Raw genomic sequence first — 22,361 nt, forward strand, 5'->3', positions numbered from 1 at the left:
TTTGCATAAAATTTTTTAACAAACTTCCGGTGCAAATAACAAAAACCATTAATGAAAAGATGCTGTTGAGTAAAATCAAATCATATCTTATAGAAAAACAATTTTATTCGTTTGAAGAGTTTTTAGAGAATAAATTCACTGATTTTACATGATATGGGTGCACAAAGTCTTGTAGTTGACCAATAATTTTTCTTTGCTTTCATTTTTGCTCTTTTACTTCTTATTAATTATAATTTGATGTACATATATTATTATGCTTAGTTGAATTTTTTAGCTGCATTCTCCTATAAGTAGTTAAATCTAGTTGGTTGACGTATGCAAATACGCTGTATCTTGGCATGAATAAACTTATTATTATTATTATTATTATTATTATTATTATTATTATTAATATATGTACTGTCAAAAAATGTAAAATAGGCTTTACATTATTAACCTCAATTTTACCGTTTGCGACGATTTTGACTGACATGCGATTGACGTGAACAGAAAATAAATTTCACAATTTGACTTTTGAATGTCACGTTAACAATAAAGAGTGATTTACATCGCAATTTTTTGAAACGACAGAAAAATGATGCCCGAAATTTCGTGTCCCGAAGTATACCTAATCAATTTTACCAATAAGGCAATAGGAAATACATAAACATATTTTTTATTTATCATTTTTTCCGCAAATTCTTCAAAACAGAGTTAAAATTAAATATTATTTGAACCCTAAAATTGATACGAGAATTACCTACTCGATTAAAGTAGGTACTCGAAAAAACAGTAAAAACTGTTAGTAGGTAAGTTAGAACAGCGACCGTTCTTTATTCAGAAAAATTATAATGTTATCATTTCCCTCACCCTTTCGTTTCAATTGATGATTATCCCATGAGGGAAGTGCCAAATTAGGGGTTAGAACAATGTAAAAAATAATATTAGATTAAAAAAAGATCTATAGGTCTTATAACTATTTACCTATCGCGGCCAAAATACTTTGGTCGTCAATGTGACATAAATGATATTCAATTGTAAAGCAAGCTTTAGGATGTTTAACCTTATTTTTTATTGTTGTAAAATAGTATATTAAAGAACGGGTTTTATAAGGGTTGATTTGGCGCACGAGTCCAAAGTGTAGAAAACGATCCGTAGGGGAGTTTTGTATGGGACGAGTGCGCCAATGCCCTTATAAAACGAGTTTTTCATGTTATTTTTTAGAATTTGCACCCTTGTTTTAATTTTTAAATAAAAAAATTAAACTTCCAACTTGTAGGGAATTTTATATTAATTGGTAATTCAAGGTAACTGATGCAACTACATCTGCAACATATGTTAAAAAGTAGAGTTTGAACATTAATATTGGAAGTTTTTTGGTGTAAATGACAATAATACCTACACTGAAATATTGATAAAAAATTTCTTAGAGATGTTATTAAACTACGAGTGCTTTAAGAGATAGCCCTAAACGACTCCAAATTGAATACAAAAAAAGACCTATTAGAGACGCAGATTCTAAAATAGTATATTACGATACAATATTACGATATATTATGATACAAGTTTATAAGGAAGCCTCTAAAACACGCGCGTAGCTGAGCGCTTTTAACGTCGCAAGTGCTTTAAAGGCCCTTATAAACGTGTATCATACGCTATTTTTATTATACCTGCACAACAATCTGAAAATTATAACAAAAAAAGTAAATTGAAATACCTTTTCCGAATAAATCTGTGTCATTAATCGTTGGTTAATCGTTGGTTAATCGAATGGTTAATTGTTGTTGTTTCGTTGCTATCATAAATTGTGTATAAATGTCTATTTATCATTGTTCAAATTCTAGGTGAATTTGTTGTTACCTAAGCAACCCTTAAAACTTTAGTGTTTTAAAGGCCCTTTTTCGCACGCATTTTAGTGTCAAAAACAGGGATTATGATTCAGGTATAATAAAATAGTATATTGTATATCAAGAGTTGAAAATGAAAGATTTCACACTCGTTTGCTTAATTCAATTCTGCAAACTCGTGTGAAATCGAATTTTCAAAACGTGATATACACGATATTTTTCCGACGACCACAAAAAAAAACGCTAATATTCGGTATTCCTTCAAACTTCAAATATTATTCGACAGAGCTGCGGACAAAACATACATTGGTGGCCATGGTTAGTACAACTGTGTGCAATGATTTCATTGCGCACAGGCTAGAAGGTATCTGATTGGCTAACCAGTTTCATTGCACACGGGTTCGCTATTTGCATGCAATAGCCAACTTTCAATAATAGTTATTTGTGCGAATTTACGCATTTTTCATAGTGGTCGTCGGAAAATTATTTTATTCTATCAGTGTCATACGGGTGGGGTAAATCCCAGCTGCGGAGGCAGAGTTCAAAAGCAAAAGATCAACATGGCCGCGGTTTAGACAACCTTCAGAAGTAAGTGAGACGATTCTATACAGGGTGATTCAAAACGAACGCACCAACTATTAGCAGTTGTACAGAATACAGGGAGAATATAAAAAAATTGGAAAAAAATTTTTTCCCAGCTTCAATTAAAAGTTACAGCGTGTTAAATTTAGAAAATTATAATCAAAAATGTTGAAAAAAAATTTTTTTTGTTCCAATTAGGTACATGAGACGGAGTATTCGTTCAATTGCAATAACATTCACTAATTAAATTAGTTTTCTTTTAGTCCGTTTGCCTTTTTAAAAATCGAAATTTAAAATTTTTGTTACACAATTTTTGAATAAATCTTAGTCAATTAATCATGTGCTTGTATATGTCAACAAAAAAAATCAAAATTTCGAAAATTAAGAAAAAACATCAGGAGAACATTTGTATTATTTTTTTTGACGTTCTTCTCACTACTTTATACGATTACAAGTAGTTGGTGCGGTCGTTTTGATACACACTGTATTATCAAAACTGAAGGAGCCATATTTTTGACAAGAATAATTTGAAATTGTCATGTATATTGACATTAATACCTGATTTACATTTGAAGTGTCAAAAAGTGACGACCAAAGTACGTATTTTGGCCGCGGTAGTATGTAAACAATGTTTATTTTGAAGAGTTCTAGTAGTTCTACTGGGGACAAAATTTATTACTATTATGGACTTCCCTAACACCCGGTATGTGCACCGAAGTAACTGAATGATAACAGTGCATTAAAACAGATGAAGTTGTCTCATAGTCTTGCTTTCAGAAACGTCAAATGTTAGATTTATGTTTTGATGCTAATTGGTTTTCTAATTGCAAACAGTCGTAGAAAAAATATTGTTGGAACTCATGGGATTGTCGCACTCGGCTAGTGTCTCGGCTAGCATGCTGTCAGACTTTCCATTCGTAAAAAAAAATACAACTTTATGCACTTGCTGCAAAAATTACTATTAGTTTATTTTTTAAATAATAATTGTTCTGTGTATTACATACCTATATGATTTACATCAAACCGTTTCATTCATTACAGATAGTTTTTAAATTGTAGAGTCACCCTTAAAGTAAGCTGTTCCCACAAAATAAAATCACATTAGAATTAAATGCCTATGTTATACGTACCTACCTATTTGTATTTATTTTTTTACTTACGAGTAGGTACATCAATGCAAAAAGTCGTTAATTTGCCAATGTATCTTCATTGAAATGAAATTCTATTGAAATTAAATCACAGTAATTATTGATTTGGCCATAATTCTGCCTTGACCTACACCCTAATAATTACTGTAATTGTATACTTTATTATAGTGATCAGTGCACGTGACCATCGGTGTTAAGATTAACTACCATAACCACTAACTTAACCACATATAGGGGAAGAATTATTTTTTAAATAACTTAACTATATCATATTTACTTTATTTACTAAAAGAACCTACACCATACCTAATTTATGCAAACAAATGTGTAGACAATAAAACTGTTTTTTAGAATCCAAGTGAAATTATAACAGCGTAGAACAACAGCCATAAATATGATTAACTTGTTACGCAAATTCTTTTTAACATTGTTTTTTGGCTAAGCTCTCCGACCAAATATTTTCTGCAATAACAAACTTTTGCTCATAGCTGTACATAAGATATACGGTCACACCACTACATAAGGGTAGTTTCCCTAATGAACACGAAGTGAGGGAGAGACAATAGAAAAAGTTTGCTAATATTGCAAATTCTTGTAACACGTATTTCCTTAATGTTATGCACCATCCGTTATGTAAATTAAAGTCGGAAATAAATATTAAGTAGTTCAGATGTGTAGATACGTAGATACTGCACAAGAGGAAATGATAACGCGATAAAAGAAAAACATTTTTAAACTGAATCGTTGAAAATGTGGGAAGACCGTTTCAAACAATATTATGACATGGGGGGAAATTTGTCAAGAGGGTGTAGTTGACTGGGAGCCCCCCACGGACTCAGACCAACAAAATCATACAACACATTAAAAATCATAGCGCCCCCGCAGCGATTTATGCTACATTACCCCGGCTGATGGCGCTGGGGCATTTTCCGAGACATTCCGGGAACATTTCTCTAAAATTCGCAGATTTAGCCAATTTACGGCATTCGGTCGACCGTGTGACCGTGATAAAATAACTTCGAGTACGTCATTTTAAATAAATTTGAACGAAAAATCAAGGCCCTTCCAACAAACTTTCCTGAATGAAATTGAAAATTTCTTAACTTTTCCCTCATAAAGACTTAAAAAGTAGCAGCTGTCTTCACAAATGATTAGGGGACAATTTTCTCACTGTAGACTGTCTTTTATTTCATTATTCTATTATTGATTGGCTCCCGCAGGCTAACGTGCTGCGCTTTCAAACAATTAACCCTGCCAATAATGGGGGATCATATTTGTGCCCAAAACTTTTGATGAAAAATATTAGGTATCGGCGATATTTCTCTGATGACATAAACTGCTGCGGTGAAATGAACGTTTCGGGTCATATTTTCATGAATCTGGGGGCTGTCCTGGACCGGAATTAGCAGCATTAATGTTTCTAATGGTTGCCTCATATCTTCGCCTCTCTGAATAGGTACATCAGAATTGATACAATCTCTCTTGAATCATTTTAAAATTAACGTAAAAAGTAGACAAATCTACCGTAATTGGACGCCGTAAAATAAAATTATTACACTTACGTTACCTGTAATGTTAGACGACGATGACGCAGATGTAAGATAACCCAATTAGGATATGAGTTCTGCAATAAGTAAACAGAAGAACTCCGTCGTCGTGGCAACCCCTGGTCTGCCTAGCTAGACAAAGGAGAGCTAACTCATCTTTAATAAGGCGATCAATTATGAAGCGAACGAAACTTCTGTGCAACTTTCCACTGTAATTATATCTTTCTAATTGCGTTCCATCTTTCTTTCCAACCAGATTTACAGCAAATACATCACAACTTACCAAATATGGACGAACGTTTTAAGCGAACTTACAAACTCAAATTATTGATTATCTATCATTATTAATAATCAAAGTTTCTGCAAGTAATTGTAAACCGAAACAAACTAGTGGAAGTGGATTATTTACTGTTGTCCTTTCAATTTCCGTCAATTTAGAAAATACGATATCATGTATCACTGTTTCACTTTAAAACTGTAACTAATTTCTTTAAACTTTCAAATTCATTTTTTTAACATACTCTATCATTTTTTCTAGTGTTTTGGCTTCTGTTAAAAATATCAAACTTCAATTTAAAAAACACTTTTTTTTACAATTGTATAATAAAAATAATGTTCAAATTATTAACTTTTCTTTGGTTTTACCGACAGGAAATTTTATTTCTTTTGGTATTTTTTGAATTTGATTTTCCTATGGAAAATTTTAGTTTCGCCATTGTACAAGTTTCTGTTAAATATAGTTGTTATTTCATCTGCCCTTTTTTCTTTTCGATGTAAATTTTAGCATTTATGGTAAAATAATTAGCGTGGATTATGAATCGTGTCACTAATTTTGTTATGACAAATATTTTAATTATACAGGGTGATTCACGAGTATTAATGAGCCTAACGAAATTTGCGATGCAGCCAACATTACATTTGCATCAATTATGTAGATTCAAAAAATATACTATATTTTAATTTTATTCAACATAGTCAACATGTTCGACATTACATTTGTCAAATTTAATCAAAATCATTATGCGGAATAATTAAAATAAAAACACAAACTAAAAAAAAACATGGAGAGCATGTATTGTTGGTTGTATCACAAATTTTGTTAGTCTCATTATTACACGTGATTCACCTTGTATAGTTCATATATTTAGTTCTAAATAATTAAGAAAATGTCATAATTCATGGTTAATGAACAAAGTATTATTAAAAATCGAATTGCGATTTTAGTAGACTAAAAAGGTACTTAACCTACCTCCTTGTGCAAATAGTGAAAAAATTTAAAATTGGGTATTTGACAATATCAAATAATGTTTAAAAAAATTAATGAATTTAAAAAATTTGATTCTGATGGTTGTTATTTAACAGTTCTAGATGATAAAAAATTATAATTCTTCTTTACATACTTTAAGTGAATGCAAACAATCAAGCATAGGGATGATTTAAAAGTTGAAATTGTAAATTATCTTGATTATTATTTTCAAATATTAGTTTAAAAATTAGATGTTTGAAATTCGTACATCATCTAGAGCGCCCCCTGACTGTCAATACCAGTACTTTTACTCGTTTTGCTCTTGGCGGGAAACAACAGTTGTTCGTTATTCGTTAACGCTATGTGAAATTAGTCCGCGTTCATTTCTGAGGAATTCATTTGTGTTGTTTTTTTTTTGTTGTAAGTTTGTGTTTTATTTAAGTTCACAATGGTCAACACACCAACGAAGAATTATGTTCGTAAACGAGGTTTGTATCTATTATGTTTAAGGTTATGAATAACTCGATCAAAAATTTTTCTTTGTAGACGGCCGCAAAGAACAAGTACATCTCGATAAGATCACGTCTCGTATCCAGAAATTATGTTACGGTTTAAACATGGATTATGTCGATCCTGTAAGTATCTTTGTGCCATCCATGCATATTTGTATCTATTTCAAAAAATTGTAGGTTTCCATCACACTGAAAGTTATCAGTGGTTTATACCCAGGTGTTACCACAGTAGAACTGGATACTTTAGCTGCAGAAACTGCAGCGATGATGACCACTCATCACCCTGATTATGCTATACTTGCAGCTCGCATTGCCATTTCGAACCTCCATAAAGAAACAAAAAAACATTTCAGTGGTAAGTGAAATAATATGCAGAACACAAAGCATCAATAAGAAATAACTCACAAAGTATTGTGTGTTTATATTAATCTATAATCTCCTGTTTATATTAGTGTTACTTTAAATGTCTGCATTGCATCATATCTTAAAAAAAAAAAATATTTGAAGCTGCTGACTTTGTTTCACTGTTACTCATTTTTAAAACAACATAAAACACAATTTCGTTCAATAATTGATTTATAAATTAAATTATTTAGTATTGCTATTGTTATTGTTAATTATGTAGTAAAAATCTATTATAACTGTTACAATTGCCATTAATATTTAATATTTTGCAGATGTTGTTGATGACCTTTATAAATATGTCAGCAATAAAACAGGCAGAAGAACACAGATGATTTCTGATGAGCATCACGCCATCATAATGAAAAACGCCGATCGTCTGAATTCTTGCATCATTTACGACAGGGACTTTTCATACAACTACTTTGGTTTTAAAACATTGGAACGTTCGTACTTGCTGAAAATCAACGGCAAAATCGCAGAACGTCCGCAACACATGTTGATGCGTGTGGCGGTCGGAATTCACGGCGAAGACATCGATTCCGCCATCGAAACTTACAACTACATGTCTGAAAAATATTTTACTCATGCTAGCCCAACGCTATTTTCAGCCGCCACACCAAGACCCCAACTGTCGTCTTGTTTCTTGGTCACCATGCCCGAGGACAATCTCAACGGCATTTATAAATGCCTCACTCAATGCGCCATGATTTCAAAGACCGCCGGCGGTCTAGGAGTCAGTATTCATAACATTAGAGCCAAAGGTACTGAACTTTCTGGTACCAATAAAGTGTCCCAAGGCATAGTTCCAATGCTGAGAATGTTCAACAATTCAGCTCGTTATGTTGATCAGGGCGGGAATAAGCGTCCGGGAGCTTGCGCTATTTATCTGGAACCTTGGCACGCTGATATCATGGATTTTTTAAATCTGAAGAAGAACACAGGAAAAGAGGAGCTCAGGGCACGTGATCTATTTTATGCGTTGTGGACTCCCGATTTGTTCATGAATCGTGTAAAAAATGATGAAAACTGGTCTTTAATGTGTCCTCATCAGTCGCCAGGTTTGTCCGATTGTTGGGGCGAAGAGTTCGAGAAGTTGTATAAAAAATACGAAGCTGAAGGTCGCTACGTGAAACAGCTACCCGCCAGAGATGTATGGCGCGCCATCTACGCTTCGCAAGTCGAAACCGGAACTCCGTACATGCTGTACAAAGACGCGTGCAACAGAAAGAGTAATCAACAAAACTTGGGAACTATTAAAAGTAGCAATTTGTGTACGGAAATTGTCGAGTACACCTCACCGGATGAGATCGCTGTCTGCAATCTGGCCTCTATCGCCGTAAACATGTTTGTCAGTCCCGAAAGAAACAGTTACGATTTTGATAAATTGAAAGAAATAACTAAAACTGTAACAAGAAATCTCAATAAAATAATTGATATCAATTATTATCCGTTGCCGGAAGCTCGAAACTCGAATTTGCGTCATCGGCCAATAGGAATAGGTGTTCAGGGTTTAGCCGATGCTTTCATACTTATGCGCATGCCCTTCGACAGTAAAGAGGCACATCTACTCAACAAACAAATTTTTGAAACTTTGTATTATGGCGCGTTGGAAGCAAGTTCTGAGATTGCAGAAAGGGACGGTCCTTATTCTACATACGAAGGTTCTCCGGTCAGCAAAGGCATTTTACAATATGACATGTGGGGTGTCACTCCGACTAATCTTTGGAATTGGGCGGATCTCAAGCAAAGAATTGCCAAGCACGGTGTCCGAAACTCTTTACTCTTGGCTCCCATGCCCACCGCTTCGACCGCTCAAATTCTAGGTAACAACGAGTCAACCGAGCCTTATACTTCTAACATTTACGTAAGGCGTGTCTTGTCAGGAGAGTTTCAAATTGTGAATCAACACCTCTTGAAAGACCTAACTGATAGAGGTCTCTGGAATGAGACAATGAAAAACCAGATCATTGCCAATTACGGTTCGATTCAAAACGTTCCCGGAATCCCGGACGATCTGAAAAGCATCTACAAGACCGTGTGGGAAATATCTCAGAAAGTTATAATCGACATGGCGGCAGATCGAGGTGCGTTTATCGATCAGAGTCAGTCGATGAACATACATTTAGCGGCGCCTAATTATGGAGTGATGTCTTCCATGCACTTTTACGGGTGGGAGAAAGGCTTGAAAACGGGAATGTATTACTTGCGTACTAAACCAGCCGCCAATCCTATTCAGTTCACAGTGGACAAGACAAAATTGATGACTCGGGAAGAAAATGGTATTAATGGTGACGCCAAAGAAAAAGTAAATGGTACAACGAGAACCCCGGAAGAAGAAGAAGCAGCACTGGTGTGTTCGTTGCAAAATCCCGGTGCATGCGAGATGTGCAGCGCATAACTTTTTTAATCGTACTTGCTTTATTTGCCTTAAGTTCATAAAGTATCACTTTACATGTTAAGGATTGTGTTAGTTTAGAAATATATACATTAATAACTATTATGTGACGTTTTTATTTTCCTATATAACTTCTTTCAATTGGCAGGTTAGAACGTGCACAAGCAAAAACCGATAAGGAAATATCCTCATTTGGGGGTCATGTTGGCAAGAAAGTAGATATAATCGAAAACTTTATATACTATTATACAATAGGGGAAAAAAATGTCGACCTTTAAAAATTAACTTTGATATTTGTATTTCATAATTTTTTATTGAGGGTACATGAATACATACAGAACTTGTAAACAGTTTATTAACTCGCCAAAAGATAGTTGTGTAATGTAATGATTATATTTTTTTATTTCTGGTGCTTGTAATACAGTTGGTTGCAAAAAAACGGGACTCGTCAATGGCCGCAACTGTACATTAGCTGCGTCTCATCTAGACATTATCTACTTAAGTAGGGATGTTTTCTTGTGACTAAGTACTTAATAATTTTTTCCCAAATTGAAAAAAAGATGAAAATCATTGATCAATGTTTTTTGAAATAATCGAATTCTCTTGTGCGCCCTCTAGTGTGTGTCTTCGACGCATGTGCAGTATACTTGGCGGGAACTCGGCTTGCCCATACGATTTGCATTGTTCATTTTTGTTCCCGAACGTTATTTAAAAATTAAAAAATATTTAACCGTTACTTTTTGAATTTGTGTTTTTTGCAAGTTTGTTTTTATTCCAAAAGTCACAATGGTGAGCCCCAAGAATTACGTCTGCAAACGAGGTGAGTTTATGCAATCACCGGTAAGGTTATGAAAAATTAAACTGTGAACTTTTTTAAAGACGGTCGAAAGGAAGAAGTACATTTAGACAAGATCACATCTCGTATTCAGAAACTATGTTACGGCTTAAATATGGATTTTGTCGACCCTGTAAGTCATTTTGGTAACTCTTAACGTACCTTTTACATTGTTAAGTATTACAGGTTTCAATTACGCTGAAGGTTATCAGTGGCTTGTATCCAGGCGTAACCACAGTAGAACTAGACACCTTGGCTGCAGAAACTGCAGCAATGATGACCACTGATCATCCGGACTATGCTATACTTGCTGCTCGTATAGCTGTGTCCAATCTCCATAAAGAAACAAAAAAGCATTTCAGTGGTAAGTTTTGTAATAAACTTGTTACAGATGTTTATAAAACGTAATAAAAGCATATTTTCATGTAGTCATGTAAAGATTACTAATTATTTTGTTATAAAATTACACAATATTATGAAAAAGTAATTCTTCAGAACATTGGGTTAAATCTGATTTTTTTTGAGATTAAATCAAGTTTAAGCTGCCACTGTTTGTAAATGAGATTTAGTAAGTAAGACCTAGTTAAGCAAAATGTCATACATATTTGTTTATATAAAGACATGTTATGCATGATCATCTTTGGTAGAGACTGAATTCTAAAACTATTAGTTTGTGTTTTCTTTGGCAGATGTCATTGACGACCTTTACAAAGCCGTCAACAATAAAACAGGAAGAAAAAGTCAGATGATTTCCAATCAGCACCATGCAATTGTCATGAAAAATGCTGACCGTCTAAATTCCTGCATCATTTACGATCGAGATTTCTTTTACGATTATTTCGGATTTAAACTGTTAGAGCGTACCTACTTGTTAAAAATCAACGGAAAAATAGCAGAGCGCCCCCAACACATGTTAATGCGCTTGGCGGTGGGAATACACGGCGAAGACATCGATTCTGCCATCGAAACTTACAACTTTATGTCAGAAAAATATTTTACCCATTCCAGTGCTACTATATACTCAGCCGCCACCCCGAATCCCCAACTGTCATCCTCCTACGTATTGATGATGCCAGAAGATAGCCTCGACGGTATTTACAAATGTATCACTCAGTGCGCTATGATTTGTAACACTGGTGGCAGTGTAGGAGTCAGTGTTCAAAACATCAGAGCCAAAGGTACCGAGATTGCTGGTACGAATGGTGTATCCAACGGACTGGTACCTATGCTTAGAGTATTCAACAACTCAGCTTGTTATATCGACCAAGGTGATAGTCGTCCAGCCGCTCAAGTTTTTTACTTGGAGCCGTGGCATCCCGACGTTCTTGATTTTTTAAATCTGAAGAAGACTTCAGGCAAGGAGGAATACAGAGCCCGAGAATTGTTTTACGCGTTGTGGACACCCGATCTGTTCATGAAACGTGTAAATGCTGACGAAAAGTGGTCCCTGATGTGTCCTCATCAATGTCCCGGTCTTCCTGACAGTTGGGGTGAAGAATTCGAACAGTTGTACGAGAAGTATGAGGCGGAAGGTCGCTACATCAAGCAAATGCAAGCCAGAGATGTATGGCGCGCCATCTGCGTGTCGCAGATCGAAACTGGAGCGCCCTACATGCTTTACAAAGATGCTTGCAATAGAAAGAGCAACCAGCAAAATCTGGGAACTATAAGAAACTGCAATTTTTCAACAGAAACAGTTCAGTACACGTCACCAGATGAAATCGCCGTCTGTAATCGAGCATCAATTGCGGTGAATATGTTTATAAATGCGGAGAAAAATGGTTACGACATTGAAAAGTTAAAAGAAGTAACTAAAGTGGTGACTCGTAATCTTAACAAAACAATCGATGTCAGTTCTTATCCTTTGCTTGAAGCTAAGGATTCGAATTTACGCCATCGGCCGATAGGAATCGGCGTTCAAGGCTTAGCTGACACTTTTATACAGTTGCGCATGCCTTATGACAGCGAGAAGGCACGTTTACTCAACGTGCAGATATTTGAAACGCTGTATTACGGGGCTTTAGAAGCGAGCTCTGAAATCGCGGAGAAAGACGGTCCTTACTCAACGTACGAAGGGTCTCCATTAAGCAAAGGCATCTTACAGTTTGATATGTGGGGAGTTTCTCCCACCAGTCTTTGGGACTGGACAGCTTTGAGACAAAGAATCGCCAAACACGGCGTCAGGAACTCGCTGCTTTTGGCACCCATGCCCACCGTCTTGACTTCTCAAATCTTGGGCAACAACGAATCTACAGAACCTATCGCCTCTAATATTGCTGTGAGGCGAGTTGTGTCAGGAGAGTTCCAAATCGTGAATCATCACTTGTTAAAAGATCTCAACGAGAGAGGTCTCTGGGACGAGGCTATGAAGAATCAAATAATAGACAACAACGGTTCGATTCAAAATATTCCTGGAATTCCCAGTGATCTGAAACAGATTTATAAGACTGTGTGGGAGATCTCCCAGAAGGTTGTCATCAACATGTCGGCTGATAGAGGCGCATTCATTGACCAAAGCCAATCGATGAATATTCACATAGCATCACCTAATTATGGAGTAATGTCTTCCATGCACTTTTACGCTTGGCAGAAAGGGTTGAAGACTGGAATGCATTACCTCAAAACAAAGCCAGGTGCCGGGTCCGTTCAGGTTCCCACGGAGAAAACAAAGTTGATTGCTCATAACGAGAACGGTGTTACCAAAGACGAAAAGTCGGATAACATGAAGAAAACTCCAGAGGAAGAAGCGGCTCTTATTTGTTCTCTTGAAAATCCTGGCGCTTGTGAAATGTGCAGCGCTTAAATTTTCCGAGTTAACTTAAGTCTACATTATTTTTATTTTAAGCATTAATGTTTATTAATTTGTGTTTTTCACAATAAACCACTTTAGTTTTTGTGTTTATTTTATTTTTAACTGCTGCCTCCCTATTTTTGTACTTTGAACATGGGTCCATGACCTGGAACAATGTAATCTGCAATTTCTAAAATCTTTTTCCTGTTTATGATTTGTAAATGCTCAGAATCACTTCCAGCAGATTTCCATATGTTGTCATCACTCAAGTCTTCTTCGTTTTCAAACAAATCCCCAGTAATTGCGATTACACTGTTACCAGTATCAACAATTACAGAAACATCTTGTAAAGTATGACCGGGAGTGGGAATTACTCTTATTTTATCACTTATTATATATTCTTCTCCTGATTTAAAATTAATTGCGTAAAATCTATTTTCAAATGAAACGCAAAAACCTACAATATGGGTTGCCTTTGGGAATAAATAATTGCACCCTATGTGGTCAGAATGACCATGACTGCATATTACAAAGTTAATATCATTGCAGTTGATGCCATTATGCGATAACGCTTCTTTAATTCTGTTCCCATCCCATGCTGTCATAGTATCAATTATAATATTTGGCGGTCCTTTTATTAATGTGCAAGTGCAATTAGCTAACATGCTGGATTCTTCATCTTTTGAGTAACCGTCAAAAAGAATAATAATTTGCGGATTTTTCTCGCCCTCCATGTTGTAAATCTAAGAAAAGTAAGTTGTGAGAAAACTTAAAACAATTCGTCTTGAAATGTTTAATTATTGTAAAAATAGACACTTACTTTTCGAGGTTATGTTTCGATAAAATTTCCAGTTCAATATAGGCAACCAACAATACATGTTTGGAAACTTGAGGAAATCAATGGGTCATATGCATAAACCATTAGCAAATGCTTTTACTTATATTAGTAAAAAGACAAATATATAGTAACCTGCGATCAATTAAAAAAAAATCGAGTTACCTGGATTGTGCTATTCTGATGCTTTGATTGGTTCAAACCACCATTTTCGCCTACTCTGATTTTTTTTTTTTTGATCGCACGGTATAAGCAAATGCTTATTCTTATGCATACCACCCATTGTATTATTATCAAAATGAAAAACTTAAATAATTCCATTTTTAAGTACAATAGTCCAGTCAATAGAGACATAAAAATGGCTCCACCTTGCAAAAGGTACAGAAAAGTTTATACATGGCAGGTATTTTCTATTAGGCATATTATTAATATTGCCGAGTTTGCGACCTTGTGGGGTTGCCGCTCGCCCCGCCATACTGGAGAATAGGGGTGGAAAATCACATTTCTGCGATTATATCATTATCTGTGCGAGATATGTATATCTAAGTTATTATAGAACATGTAGAGCGTACAATTCTCTAAATTTTTTGTTCTTTATGTTTTTATGTCAGATCAATAGTTTCGTAGTTACAGCGTGTAGAAATCGAGAATTTCTTTAATTTTTGTACTTTTTATTCTTTTCCACACCACCACAGAGGTAGAGCAATAGGGTGCGTTTTTTTTACGTAGTGTCCCCGGTGGGCATAGTCCACGATGCAGTAGAAGTTTACTGTTTTACTCTTTTTGATCTCTTTGTAACGTAGACGGATCCAAATGATCTGGATCGATCGGTATAGATGAGCTGAATTCATGAATGAGTTTATGAATTCTGGAATTCCTCTTGAGAATTTTCCTCTTGTTCCTCGGGGTCATCATCATCATCATCAGGATCATTTGGCAGCATACAGCAGTCCAGTACATAGCAGCAGATACTGTGGCAGCAGTAGCAGTATTACAGGTGTCGCTGTTCTAGTAGGTTCAATATTAAAATGTTTCGACAATCATTAGTAAGCGGAGCAGCGTTGTTACAATTAAACTGTTTTCCTCGGGCTATGATTAGAATGGTAAGTTCTTTAATTGTTTTTATGAAAAATAAATAATGTGTTTTCAGGTCAGGTCAGTCTGTGGGTCAGATGAGATTTATAACAGCATTCTATCAAAACTATCCAAGGAAGATAGAGCATTTATAGGAATTTCGACCAACAATAAAATCATAGAAAAAGAGAGGGAATGTGAAAAAACAATGATGGAACGTGAAAAAACAATGATGGAACTGGATAAAGAACTGCAGATCTTCCAAGTAAAATATGAATTACTACAAAAAACAATAGTAAGTTAATATGATTTTTGATTGTTGGTAATTAATTTAAAATAAATTGTCGTTGCTATCTTTTAGGCAAATATGAATTGGGAGAAACTGGAGCAGGTCGAGCTTATTGAGATGAGAGGTTTCATTGATTATTTTGGGGGTTATCCATTGACACCTTTGTAACAACGTTCCCGAGGTTGTATGAGAAACTGAACCTATCAGCGAATATGCTTATATTTAATAAAGGGGCTTTAGAGCCCATTGAAATAAAAATTCTGGGGATAATGTGGGAAATACAGTTGTTACCACACGAGAATTTGTTTATTAGAGATGATCAAGACTCTGAAAAAAAATTAATTAATGTGTTTGAAATGTACAAATTCCAGAAATAAAAATGTTATTTTCAAAATTATTTTCAAGTCCTTGTTAATTTCGTTTTTGCGATATTTTTTGTTCTTGGCGAGGTAAATTTGTGATTAAAATCATTGTAAGTTCTTTTAATAACTTAAATTCTTCTTCAAGAATAATTTCAAAAACCCGATCATTTATTTTAAAGGTATAAAGTTTTCCATTTATTTAGTTTCCAATTGATTGATTATTAATTAACGAAAAGGATTAATATCCAAATGGTAGTGATAGATTTTTCCGACGAATAAAACACCCTGTCTCTAAAATTGATGTAACACTGTATTTATTAATGAATTAGGATTATATGCGATTTTACCCTGTTTTGAATTTAGTACTAGTAGGCCCCTTCAGTACACACCATTCTTTTATCAAATCTACCCCGTTCTTCAAGGCACTTTTGTTAAAAGTTAAAATTCGCTTTTTTGCCGTTTTTCTATTGGGCTAATTGAGCAAGTGACCCAGTCCACATCATCACACGATGATAAACGATATTTGCAGATGATATTTTTAAGCGGACAATAATTTATACCACCATAATGTACAATATAAACGTACTCTACATATTAAAGGAAAAATAATAAATATACAAAACATAAACAGAATTAATAAAAAAGCAGAAAAGACCTGAGAAATTGCTTTTTTCTAATATACAAAAGCACCAAACAAAAGTAACAAAAATGTGAGGGTTGAATTTCTAAAAATTAGGTATAATTTGTTCTATTTTGTTTTAAATCTTTAAAGTAAGAATCAACCAACAATAACTTGTTGGTTGTGCATTTGCACTATTACTTTAAAGACGTATAAATATTTGTTATGTTGTTCATAAGTCAATAATAATGTGTGTATGTGTATGACAAAACGGGAGCTGGTGATTCTGGCTCAGATAATTTTTTAAAAGTCTTTTCAAAAATAGAGCTTTAGGAATACCTTGTTGACAAAACCGCTAATTCATTCTCCAAAATAACTACATAATAGGAAACGTACTCGTAGGTATATGTATCTATACTTGTACAAGTGAAACGAAAAATAGAAAAACAAAAACCAATATCACACAAAAAGGGGAAAAAAGAAGAAGACCCAATTACCCAATTTCCAATCAAACAAAATCATTAAATGAAATATTTCGCAGATCTCGTTTTCGGGTTTTACGAGGATTTAAGATTTCAGGAAGCATGGCATTCATATAAAATAAGCAAAGTTTTTTTCTCTTTTATTCCCAAAACACAATGTTCTTAAAAATTTCTTCATACCAAAGGCCTTTCCTTGTCCATACTACAAAATAACATTTTTCTTTTTTTGTAATGTGTAAATGGCCTTGGATTTGATACATATAATTATCATTAATTTTCAGTTTTAATTAATTAATTTTAATTTAATTTACTGTCCGATATTTCTAAAAATTTAATTATTTTTTTCTCAGTGGCCTCAAAAGGAGTCAAGTCCCTAGCATTATATGGGCACTTGACTTCCAAAATAGCGTCTTCATCAATAACCAACCTATCAGGGGAATCTGCCAAATAAGGAAAATCAGAATCTATAAAATACCACATTCCTCAGTTTTTAGTTGTGTCAATTGTTCGAAAGCTGCGACAGCACACCCTTCGTTCTCTTGTCCAAATTTCGTAGCTGTTGTACCTTCGAAATCATTATATAATAAACGTTCCACCGTCGCTGCAGTATTTGTACTGTGTACCTAGTGCCTTTCATTTTGCAAATTTTTCCGAAATTTGATGCTGTAAGACGGTTTGCTCTTAGGCTAGGGCCACACTACAGACTAAATAATTGGCCGATAATTTAGTCCGATTGGGTAGCTTCCGCGCACACCAGGCAAACTAAACTGTTTGGTTGGCTGTTGGTGGCGTTGGTGCGCAGACAGCCGACTATTAATCGGCCGACTGCTTATGCACAGTTGATAAAATCAATGCGATTTTAATTAAATATGACATCTGACATAGGATAAAGATATCCTTTAGTTCAACATATTGAATAACTTTCATAATCATAAATTAAAAATCCAAATTTTTGCACTGTGCCAGGACTCACTGCTGATTTACTACATAAAGCTGGTCTTTTTTCAATTTCTTCAATTCTAATAACGAGTCATTAATTAAGGAAGGCGGAGAAGACAGCAGTGAAAAATGGATTACAAAGGTGGTTTAAAAAAAACGTGTCGGAGCAATAAAGGAGAAAGTAAAAAAAAACACAAAAATTTAAACTTTATGAGGGGTCCTAATAAAATTTGAAAGTTCATTCGAATTCATGGTCTTTTTTCACTTTTGGTAATGAACAAAAATAACGAATAATTATTAACTATTATTGTCATAGTTCATAGTAGCGCGTTTCGACTGCGTCTTGACCTTAGTATTAACGCATAAAAATATGTGTAAAGGAATCTAGTTTAATTCTGAATTATAGATATTTAAATAATAAAGCACGTCTCATTTTTTGCTGGGATATTTCCTACTTTTGTTGGTATCTTAATAAATCTTACGCGATATTAATTAAATACATATGAGATTTGACATAGGTTTAAAATATCCTTTGGTTCAATATATTTTTTCTATAATTGATTCAAGAAATTGAAATTCACGCATAGTTATCCGTGCATGAAGCAGGTCATTTTTTTACGTGTATTTTTTTTTGCATTGTTAGTAAGATCGAAACCATAGAAACCATACAAAACAGTGTGTGAAATGCGATTTCACGCACACGACTATTTCTGTGTTTCACTTAACGCACTGTTTTTTATTAGTTACCTAGCAACATGGTCACTGCATTGAAACTTCAGAGTTCCTTCAAAAATTTGAATTTTTAATTTCAATTTTTTGAATCAATTATAGAAAAAATATTGTTTATATTTCGTGCGTGAAGATGTTTTTGTGCATTCAAAGGCTTATACTGCCTCGACCTTCGTCTCGGCGTAAAAGACCTTTTCATGCACAAAAAACACTCTCTTCACGCACTTAATATAAAAATAACTATTATTACTTTCATAATCATAAATTATTATTTTATATTTGCAATACAAGATCGTGTTATAAATACAAGAAATTATAAAAAACACATATGCGGTTTACAATCGATCATTGATAAATGTAGGATTTGCGGAACTGAAGGGGAAACCATTGAACATATCATTTCTTCTTGCACCGTTTTGGCTCAAAGCGAATATAAAAAACGTCATGATATATTCGCAAAAATTATACACATGAATTTAGCTGTTAAATTCAATTTATTAAAGGATACACAACCACATTACATTTATAAACCAGAAAGTTGTTTAGAAAATGACAATTACAAATTATATTTTGATCGGACAGTTTTAACTGACATTCACATTCAGCATAACAGACCAGACATTATTATTTTAAATAAACAACAAAAGCAAGCATATCTTTTAGATATAGCTGTTCCAAATTCACACAATATAACACAGACATATAATACAAAAATTAATAAATATTTAGAACTCTCCGTTGCTATGAGAAATCTTTGGTGTTTAGAAAAAAATTCGATTTTACCATTTATAGTTTCAGCAACAGGAATAGTACCCCAATCTCTTTTTAAAAATTTAAAAATTTTGGACTTAGAGAACACAATGGTGGTTGAAATTCAAAAAGGTATATTATTATACTCATGTCACATCGTGAGGAAATTCCTTAACATTGACACAGAACATAAAACACAAAAAAGTCAAAATGCGGAGGCGAGACGCCGGTAATTATGTTGATAAGCACTGCACTATTACTTGATAGTATTATCCGTAATAGTGTATGTACTCCGGCAAAATTGCCGTGCCGCCGGGTGGAGGTGGGATACGAAATTAAAAATCGAAATTTTTGCACTGCAGAGAGCCACTGTACGCCTAATATGTGTGGATTACCGACTGTATAGTCGGTGAATGTGCGCACTCGTATTGTACACCATGCTCTATCAATAGTTGGCCAACTTTCTTGTTGAATGGGAATTCCAACTATTTTTCGATCAATCTGTCGGCCGACTACAATCGCTTTAGTGTGCGCACTCACATAAGTCCTCATACTTATTAAGAACCAACTAAATTGTCGGCCGATGAAAAGTCTGTAGTGTGGCCCTAGCCTTACAGTATGCCACTTTTCACTTAAGGCTCTCTATCAGTACCGAAAATGTATAGGAGAAAACAGCCAATTTTTGCCGGTAACATCTTTAATCTTCAATTCTAAAGGGAGATCGATATTTATACAGGATGACAAAGTCGTTTTCTATGTCGGACCGGGTTAATTATTTTTAAATTTTGATCCGAACGCCTTAAAAAACACAATAATTGAAAAACTTTGCATACATTTTTCTCCAAACCTATTTCTTTGCCAATCTTCATACTTACACCAAAATGACGAGCATGTTGCGAACTAGGACGGTGTGCGTTTACTTTTTTAGTAAATGGAATCTAATTCTCTCTATTTAAAAATAATGAATCGAAGCAACGTAACTTTTGCATCGAAAAATTCCTTTTCGAGGGGTGATTTATAAGCCCTCATAATTTATATTGCCCCCTGGAGAGCGGTCGGACTCGCCGCCTCGCTACTGCTTTAAATAGACACAGACCTAGGTACCAATTCTGTTTGCCGATTTTGTCTACAAATACTTCGACTGCGTCTTTAAAATTTAATTTGCTGACCAATTGTTAATTTACATATTTCTTTAGGATTATCCTGTTCCAATTCGTTAAAAAAAATGTTTTTTTTTTTCTTCGTACTCGGAAGTACTGATGTCCGGTATAAAAGGAACATTAGCCTCTTCCCCATAGTCAGCATCTTCCACCTGTGTCGTGTTACGCCGAACTTTTTTTTTTCGAACATGACGTCAATTTTTTTAATTTTCTTTTACAATGGTTTTGTACAAACCTACTAGGACCGTCTGACGAAATTTGTTTTTATAATTGGACAAGCAAATATATACCCTTTCAAATTGAAGGACGCAGCGGCTCCAATAGAACATGCAGTGTATTACGATGATCTTTGTGAATAATTTATTATTTTACCACTAACAAATTTTGCTACTATGGCATTAAACGTCTCTACAATGTTAGTGTCCACATTTTCAATTAAGGAATGTGCGTTCAAACCTAATTTCGAGGTATCATAAATGGGACTACTTTTTTTTTCAAAAAGTTCTTACATAGACAATTATCTTGTGTTTAATTTTGGTGGGAGCAATTTGTATACAGTACATGCAGGTATACTAGAACCAGAAATATAGTGATTTTATGAGGGATTGAGTACATTAACTTGAGAAGGTCAGTTATGGCAGGGCAATAAACTTCTGGCACTCGTCGCGCGACTGGGCTCTAAACCTACCTAACCTACCTTTGTCTCCGATGGTCCATTTTCAGACGGCTCAAAAACATCTGTCATAGAAGGTTTATAACTCTCTTCAAGTTGGTAATAAAAGTGACCCCAAAATTGTAAAAGAAATTATCGACCAGAGTCCATAAAATCACTACATTTCTGGTTCCACTAGCCGAAATATACCTACTTATTTTAGGAATTGCCATCGCCACTTGGCCTGAGGGTAAAGAATAATTTCTGGTTGCCTGCATTCCAAATTTTTCTTCCGTGTAAATGAACGAAATTCTTTCACATTTTTGTCGTTTTTTCAGATTTGTGATTTTTTTTGGGAAAACGGTGATGGCACCAACCGCTTTAAAATTCAATTTCCGAGGACCCCATACTTTTAGGTTTTAGTGTTAGAGCTTCCTGCATAGTCCTCAAATTGCAATTTGTTTTATTGTTATTTATAACGAAATCGAAAAAAGAAAAGTATGGGGCCCTAGAGAAAAGACGTATCTTTCAGATAAAAAAAGGACCTTGCCTTCTTCTGTTGTGGTTTTAAAGATATGGATGGGTAATTATACACTTTAAGTCGACAAATCTGACGCATGCGCAAATGATTGAATCTCACGCGGATTTTGCTAGCGATGTTACCATATTGTTTAATAACAATTTATTTTAAATATTTAAAGTACCTAAAAACAGACAATGCTTCATGCTGGACCCGTATATATTGAGCCCAGTTTTAAATTCACTGAGTGACTGAGTTTTGGAATTTCGGAGTTCCATTTGCGTTTTTCGTTTTTCGACCATTTCAAATCAGGTAAACCCACCCTTAAAACAATTCATGTTGAAATGTTTAATTATTGTAAAAATAGAAACTTACTTTTCGAGGTTATGTTTCGATAACATTTCCAGTTCGATATAGGCAACCAACAATACACGATTGGAAACTTGAGAAAATCAATGCATTATCAAAAATGAAAAACTTAAATAATTCCATTTTTAAATACAATTAATTTTATAGTCGTGTCGTTGAAAATACATAGTATTACTTGGCTTTAGTGGCTGGTTGTCAAAACAGGATTTTCTGATAGTTGAGGTAGGTATTTGTTTGAAAACCTTACTTTTTTTAGTACAGTTAGTTAAAAAATGGTCTTCGGTTATTTGTATC

The 22,361-nt window shown here is 34.4% G+C and overlaps 3 protein-coding genes across 4 annotated transcripts; 2 read left to right on the top strand and 1 right to left on the bottom strand.

Moving 5' to 3' along the window:
* Positions 1-6,655: 6,655 nt before the first annotated feature.
* Positions 6,656-9,763, top strand: LOC138132999 (ribonucleoside-diphosphate reductase large subunit-like). Its single transcript, XM_069050775.1, has 4 exons — positions 6,656-6,837; positions 6,896-6,984; positions 7,039-7,216; positions 7,539-9,763. Exons 1-4 carry the CDS (start codon positions 6,798-6,800, stop codon positions 9,662-9,664), a joined length of 2,433 nt encoding a protein of 810 aa, XP_068906876.1. The 5' UTR covers positions 6,656-6,797; the 3' UTR covers positions 9,665-9,763.
* A 526-nt stretch (positions 9,764-10,289) lies between these two features.
* LOC138132972 (ribonucleoside-diphosphate reductase large subunit-like) lies at positions 10,290-13,390 on the top strand. The gene is made up of 4 exons (XM_069050729.1): positions 10,290-10,481; positions 10,541-10,629; positions 10,683-10,860; positions 11,186-13,390. Exons 1-4 carry the CDS (start codon positions 10,448-10,450, stop codon positions 13,297-13,299), a joined length of 2,415 nt encoding a protein of 804 aa, XP_068906830.1. The 5' UTR covers positions 10,290-10,447; the 3' UTR covers positions 13,300-13,390.
* Positions 13,382-14,196, bottom strand: LOC138132973 (metallo-beta-lactamase domain-containing protein 1). Of its 2 annotated transcripts, none has more exons than XM_069050730.1 (2): positions 14,108-14,196; positions 13,382-14,030 (listed from the first exon to the last, which is right to left on the bottom strand). In XM_069050730.1, the coding sequence occupies exon 2, from the start codon at positions 14,019-14,021 to the stop codon at positions 13,422-13,424; it is 600 nt and encodes a 199-aa protein (XP_068906831.1). In that variant the 5' UTR covers positions 14,022-14,030; positions 14,108-14,196; the 3' UTR covers positions 13,382-13,421. The 2 variants fall into 2 exon arrangements, with proteins under 2 accessions (XP_068906831.1, XP_068906832.1); XM_069050731.1 differs by having other exon boundaries at positions 13,382-14,055; positions 14,108-14,161.
* Between the last annotated feature and the right edge of the window lie 8,165 nt (positions 14,197-22,361).

This window comes from Tenebrio molitor, chromosome 6 (assembly GCF_963966145.1).
Source record: "Tenebrio molitor chromosome 6, icTenMoli1.1, whole genome shotgun sequence".
Taxonomy (NCBI): domain Eukaryota; kingdom Metazoa; phylum Arthropoda; class Insecta; order Coleoptera; family Tenebrionidae; genus Tenebrio; species Tenebrio molitor.

Coding starts and splice junctions, on each gene's coding strand:
- LOC138132999 (XM_069050775.1), top strand. CDS start 6,798: ATGGTCAACACACCAACGAAGAATTATGTTCGTAAACGAG. Junction 6,838..6,895: donor GAATTATGTTCGTAAACGAG/GTTTGTATCTAT, acceptor TTTTCTTTGTAG/ACGGCCGCAAAGAACAAGTA. Junction 7,217..7,538: donor AACAAAAAAACATTTCAGTG/GTAAGTGAAATA, acceptor AATATTTTGCAG/ATGTTGTTGATGACCTTTAT.
- LOC138132972 (XM_069050729.1), top strand. CDS start 10,448: ATGGTGAGCCCCAAGAATTACGTCTGCAAACGAG. Junction 10,630..10,682: donor ATATGGATTTTGTCGACCCT/GTAAGTCATTTT, acceptor TAAGTATTACAG/GTTTCAATTACGCTGAAGGT. Junction 10,861..11,185: donor AACAAAAAAGCATTTCAGTG/GTAAGTTTTGTA, acceptor TTTCTTTGGCAG/ATGTCATTGACGACCTTTAC.
- LOC138132973 (XM_069050730.1), bottom strand. CDS start 14,021: ATGGAGGGCGAGAAAAATCCGCAAATTATTATTCTTTTTGACGGTTAC.